The sequence below is a fragment of the Sitodiplosis mosellana genome, unplaced genomic scaffold (assembly GCF_009176505.1).
Source record: "Sitodiplosis mosellana isolate CC-2019 unplaced genomic scaffold, AAFC_SMos_1.0 Smas_scaffold_2043, whole genome shotgun sequence".
In the NCBI taxonomy this organism is placed as follows: Eukaryota; Metazoa; Arthropoda; class Insecta; order Diptera; family Cecidomyiidae; genus Sitodiplosis; species Sitodiplosis mosellana.
In genome coordinates, this window is record NW_022597285.1 from 1 (window position 1) to 5,295 (window position 5,295).

The following is a 5,295-nucleotide window of genomic DNA, read 5'->3' on the forward strand; positions in this document are numbered from 1 at the left end:
TCGGTGCACAGACAAAAGACTGTTGAAAATATAATAAAAACTACAATAAATTGGTTTGCACTGCAACTCTTTCTATATAATTTTTGTCTTTTGAATATTTATTCAAATTGTACTGTATCCACTTTATCGATGTTCGATTTTGTTCTGGCAAACAGAAGAACAACATAGAATGAGATGGTCGTTTATCTTAATTCGGTTTTTGTTTAGTCGCAATTTGATCGCACTCAGTCAGGTGTAATGTAAATTTCATCATTTCTCCTTCTCCTTCCCCGTTCAGACGCGCTCAACGCTCAATATTTTAACTCAAATCTGAAAACAAAACACATACAGGGAGGGAAGAAAAAGAAAACAAAGAAAAACACATATTAAATTAAAATATAACAACAAAATCCAACACGTATTTCTTAGAACTAAGATTTCTACATCTCCCTGATTTCATTCCATTTGGATTTTATTCAATGTTCGTTCAATTTCAAATTCAGAAGAAAAAAACGTCTAATTCTCTCGCTATGGTTCAATTTTGCAGTTTAAACAAAAATGGCAGAGTAAAACAAAAAATTTTAGAGAAAATGGCAAATAAACATTGGAAATTGCGGATTTGAGACACTTTCTCATGTCCCACACAATTATACACAACAAATTCTTGCGGAAATGAATAATAACATCATCGAAATCGAATTGAATCGATATTAAACGTGGCATGAATACCGAAAATTCAATCAATGCAATACGCGAGAAGAAAAACAAACAGCAAAATGCTTTTCTTTCGGAGGCAAGTACATCTCAGTTTGAGTTTGTCTTTTTGGTTTGAACTGGGTGCATATTGCTATCACTATTTTCACCGGCGTCGGTTTCTAAATCGAAATTGTTCACGTACAGTGTCAGCATGTGGCAGAAATGCTCGTCGCTCATTTGGCGTCTTTTCGGGTTCAATGTGGTTGCTGAAATTTCAAATAAGATGTCAATTAAATTTCTTTGCTGTGGGACCTGAAACAACAAACAAAACAAACAAAAAATCACCATCGTACCTGCGTACGAAAAAATTCGTTCACAATCCGCTTCACTAGTCATTAAGCCGTTGTATTTCAAGAACACTTTTTTTATATTGGGATGTTTTTCTAAAGATTTCAAATCTTGTGTCAACGGTTCCCGCAAATAGCTCTTTATCTCCAACATAAACATATCGGCTTTGCCACACTCCGCATCCAATAGTTTCGATATGTCAATTTCGGCCACTGAATCTGAATTTCAAATTGCAAAAAATGACAGAAAAAATAGAGAAAAAATCAATATAAATGGCAAAAACAAAAGAAGATAAAATCAGTCCCACCGTGGAAAACAGAATTGGCATTTGAATTGTTTGCTGTGGCATCGGTTGGTTCAACGATAGCAGTGGTTCCGACTTGCAATAAAATCGATTCGATGCGCTCCCTTTCCTTTACGCTTTCCTCCTCCTGGTCGATGGCTTCGATTGCTTTTAGCAATATTCCCATGCATTTGTGGAGATAATGTGATGCTGACGAGTTTTCACGTATCTCACGAATGTAATTCATTTTGAATGATGGGTGTGATAACATGGCCAAGTATAGTGGAACAGACAGTGGCTTATTCATGTCCATGTGATCCTTAAACCTGGCGAAAAAACCATCTCGAACAGCCAACAAGAGTGGCTTACAGAATTTCAGTCTCACCGAAGAAACGATGTGCTCGATTTCTGCTCGTATGTTGAACAGACTTATCAAGTTATAGCCAAAATACCGGTTTCCTTCGAGTGTACTCAGTCCACGTGCAATCGGTTTCAAAACGATCAAAAATTCTTGTAGAAACTGCCGCTCAGTTGGATCGAGAATTGCGATTTTCAGATGACAAAATAACGCATCCAATTTCGCCTGATCGATGTTAAGAATCTCGTGAATCTGCGCGGTGAAAATTGAACATCAAAAAAATTATTACCAAATGATAACTTTCTCCCAACTTGAACCACTGATTCAGAATCGGTGATATGATGGAAAAACAGACGAAAACTAAGTAAAACAGATAGAAAAACACTAGATTTTACTTACGCTGTCATACAACGAATTCCAGCGGATTTTGTGCGGCCTAATGATAGTTTTGCCGATATACCACTTTATATCGTCACTGCTTTTTCGGTATCCACAAAATTTCCATAACAAATTCAACTTTGAAATGGATTGACAATAAATTTGCGCATACGATCGATCAGAGAGTGCTTTCGTTGCATCGGTTTTTCCAACCAAGTTTAATGAATGGGCGGCACATTTGATTCTGATTGGAAGTAATGAATTTACATCATCTGGATCGAACAAATCGGCGTTGGTTGCGTCATGAAACTGGTGATAATGAATGTTGACTTGGTGCAACCGAAAATTGTCACTACCAACCGATTGCTCAACCGACTGACCAAACTGGTTGGCAAGCCCATCCATAGAGAATGATGATGATTCATCAATTGTTTCGATTATAATTGGCGGTAGCGTTTCATCAGGCTCAATCATTGAAATGGCAATCGGGTCATATCCACAAGCAAAATCATCATCGTCACTACTTATGATGTGTGCGTCTGCATCGTTTCGTAGCTGTTCAGCTTCAAATGTTGCATTACTTGCGTCGACCTCGTCCCGATGATCCAGATATGACTGGTAACTATGGTAATTGTCGCCAAATCGGCTGAATGCCAACACGAACTCGGAGGCATTGTCAGTCGTTACGCCAGTGACTTTACCAAAAATCCCAAAACGCTTGAAAATTTCTTTGAGTTTTTGTGCAACAGCGACATTTGTGTGGCTGCCATTGAATCGTTCAATTGCGATTAAGAAACTTTTCGATTTGTATGTACGTGGATCAATGAATGATACGTTAACCGCAATGTACGCGCGATTTTTACACGTCCAAACATCACACGTGGCAGCTAAATATGAAACATTTCTAAGTTGCCTTTTCACATCGGAAATGTGTGCTTCGTAGATTGCCTAAACGAATGACCAGAAGAACAAAAAATTATTGAATGTTTAAAAAATTCTAAATTTCAACTCCTCAAACCACACTACCTTTACGCGATGACCAGCCGCACGACGACTAAACAATGCTCTACTGTCCCGCAAAGCCTTTTTCTTCGGAATGCTGCTTCTGGCGCCATCAGCTATCCCAGAACACTCTGAAATGAGTCGAAAAGAAAAATGTCAAATCTTTCCATCTTTCCATTTTCAATTTTTCAAACCGATTTACTCAATTATTTACCCACTGAATCTAAATACAAAAATCACAGAAAAGAGAGAGAGGTTGAGAAAAAAATAAACAACTCACTCAGAATTAATCGCTTAAAATGTGGACTCTCTATTTTGTGCAGCGGCAAATTTTCCTTTAGCAAGAACCGAATCATTTCATCACGAAGAGTTGCATGAGAGATTGTTTTGCGTTGAGACGGAAATTCGCCCGATATGCTGGCTACGAATTGAGCCATAGATGTGTCGTAAATCATTTTGTGTGCCTAAATGAATGTGTGTGAATGATGAGAAAGATATATTATATATATTGAAGACAAAATGCAATTCGAAACAAAAATTCCGAATCAACACGTGCCGATTTTGCGTGCCGGATCAAATTTGAATTGTTCCCAAATGTAGTTACCATTGCCTTTTTATCCAACGGGCAACATTTACATTTCACGAGACAGCGACTTTTATCTGACGTCACAGCGACCACTTGAAACATTTTTGATTTGATCAGCATACTCGTAGTGCTGCACGGCTTTGCAGGCCACGGTAAATTAAAAATCTCGATGCCATTTTCGTCAATCGTGTTAACTGGAATAAATGAAATGTTTTCCATCAAATTTGCATCATCGTCAGGATCGTTCTCGTCATTCATTCCGACATAGCCTTCGTTGAAATTGAAGCCATCGACCATTTCCATTGGGAGAAAACCGCTGTGCGTGCCTTGTACACTGTCCGGACTCAATCGCATTGCTTTTTTTGCCAACGACGACGACGATATTTCGGTAGCTGTTCTCTTTCGATTTGTGAGCACATCTCGCGAACGTGGCCCATCGGCAATATACAAGAATTGACTTTTATTCGACGATGCAGCGCTTTCTTCAGTTTCAGTGTCTTCATCTGAATCAATTGCATTGACATCGACAGTGTTTTTTGATTTGAACAACAAATTTTTGACCACTTTTTGAGGCACTTCGAAGCCAAAATCGTAGTTTGCCAAATGACCGTATTCTTCTTGGTTTTTCTGTTTTGCTTTGTTCAATTTAAGAAAAAATTCACCGGGCTCCGATCCAGTTGTTTTTTTTTTGGGGGGGGGTTTTGTTGGTGGCGGTGGCAGTGACAGTCGAACTTTTTTCCTTCGTTCCTTTTATTTCCTTTCTACCATTGACCTTGCCGTTGCCAGTATTTTTCACATTTCTCAATGACATTTTTGTTCAATTTCAACTGTTTTCAATTATTATTACTCCAAACAAAACCGAAACGACGAAATGAACACTAAAAAGTAAGTGGAAAAGAAACGATTCATAGAAATGTCCGCCTGACGTTGTCGTTGTCGCCGCTGTTACTGTTTGTTTACGAACAGTGTGTGTTGCTTACACACAAATTTTTTTCCACGACACAAACGACGCAATAAGTTTGCCGATGCCGTATATTGCTTGTCGATGCCGGTTAGCACACAATGGATAACGGAATGAATGCTGTTCGCTGTAAACTCTGCATAAGCACCAACACAGAGAGAAAGAGAGGGAGAGAGAGAAAGAGCGAGAGAAACAAAATGCGCATCGCGAATCAACACAGTGCAAAGCACCACAAGCAAAAAGGATGCGCGAACGAATGAAAATATTGTTTTTATTATTTATGTCCACTATGTGTGTTGTTCCGATTCATCTTATTTTGCAATGCACGAAATGCAAATAAAAAACACGATACAGACAAAGAATGAAAAAGTTGCTCAAATAATGATACCAACCATTTTCGTTAGATGGCAGCCACAGTCACATTCACACTCATGTTCATTTGCTTTGTTGTGACCGAATGTATCAATTTCGTTGCAGAATTCAGATGAATTATACATTACATGAATTGTTAGATTAAATTCGTTTCATCGGTATACGCATAGAACATCAATTTTTTTTTCACAAAATCGAACATCGATACAGTGGATACAGTACAATTTGAATAAATATTCAAAAGACAAAAAAATATATAGAAAGAGTTGCAGTGCAAACCATTTCATTGTAGTTTTTATTATATTTTCAACAGTCTTTTGTCTGTGCACCGA

General features: G+C 38.0%; 1 protein-coding gene and 1 long non-coding RNA gene across 3 annotated transcripts; both read right to left on the bottom strand.

Moving 5' to 3' along the window:
* Window positions 1-83: 83 nt before the first annotated feature.
* LOC129571338 (uncharacterized) lies at window positions 84-2,458 on the bottom strand. Of its 2 annotated transcripts, XM_055451130.1 has the most exons (5): window positions 2,064-2,458; window positions 1,331-1,916; window positions 1,029-1,241; window positions 878-941; window positions 84-309 (listed from the first exon to the last, which is right to left on the bottom strand). In XM_055451130.1, exons 1-5 carry the CDS (start codon window positions 2,445-2,447, stop codon window positions 291-293), a joined length of 1,266 nt encoding a protein of 421 aa, XP_055307105.1. In that variant the 5' UTR covers window positions 2,448-2,458; the 3' UTR covers window positions 84-290. The 2 variants fall into 2 exon arrangements, with proteins under 2 accessions (XP_055307105.1, XP_055307104.1); XM_055451129.1 differs by lacking the exon at window positions 84-309 and having other exon boundaries at window positions 715-941.
* A 443-nt stretch (window positions 2,459-2,901) lies between these two features.
* Window positions 2,902-3,471, bottom strand: LOC129571339 (uncharacterized). The gene is made up of 3 exons (XR_008688256.1): window positions 3,325-3,471; window positions 3,069-3,175; window positions 2,902-2,990 (listed from the first exon to the last, which is right to left on the bottom strand). It is a non-coding gene; the product is annotated as an uncharacterized LOC129571339 (long non-coding RNA).
* Between the last annotated feature and the right edge of the window lie 1,824 nt (window positions 3,472-5,295).

Bases quoted from the DNA above. Each gene is read 5' to 3' on its own strand.
- LOC129571338 (XM_055451129.1), bottom strand. From the start codon at position 2,447: ATGGATGGGCTTGCCAACCAGTTTGGTCAGTCGGTTGAGCAATCGGTT. The intron at 1,242-1,330 runs GTGGGACTGATT...TTTGAAATTCAG, and splicing joins TGCCAATTCTGTTTTCCACG to ATTCAGTGGCCGAAATTGAC. The intron at 942-1,028 runs GTACGATGGTGA...TTGAAATTTCAG, and splicing joins ACGAATTTTTTCGTACGCAG to CAACCACATTGAACCCGAAA.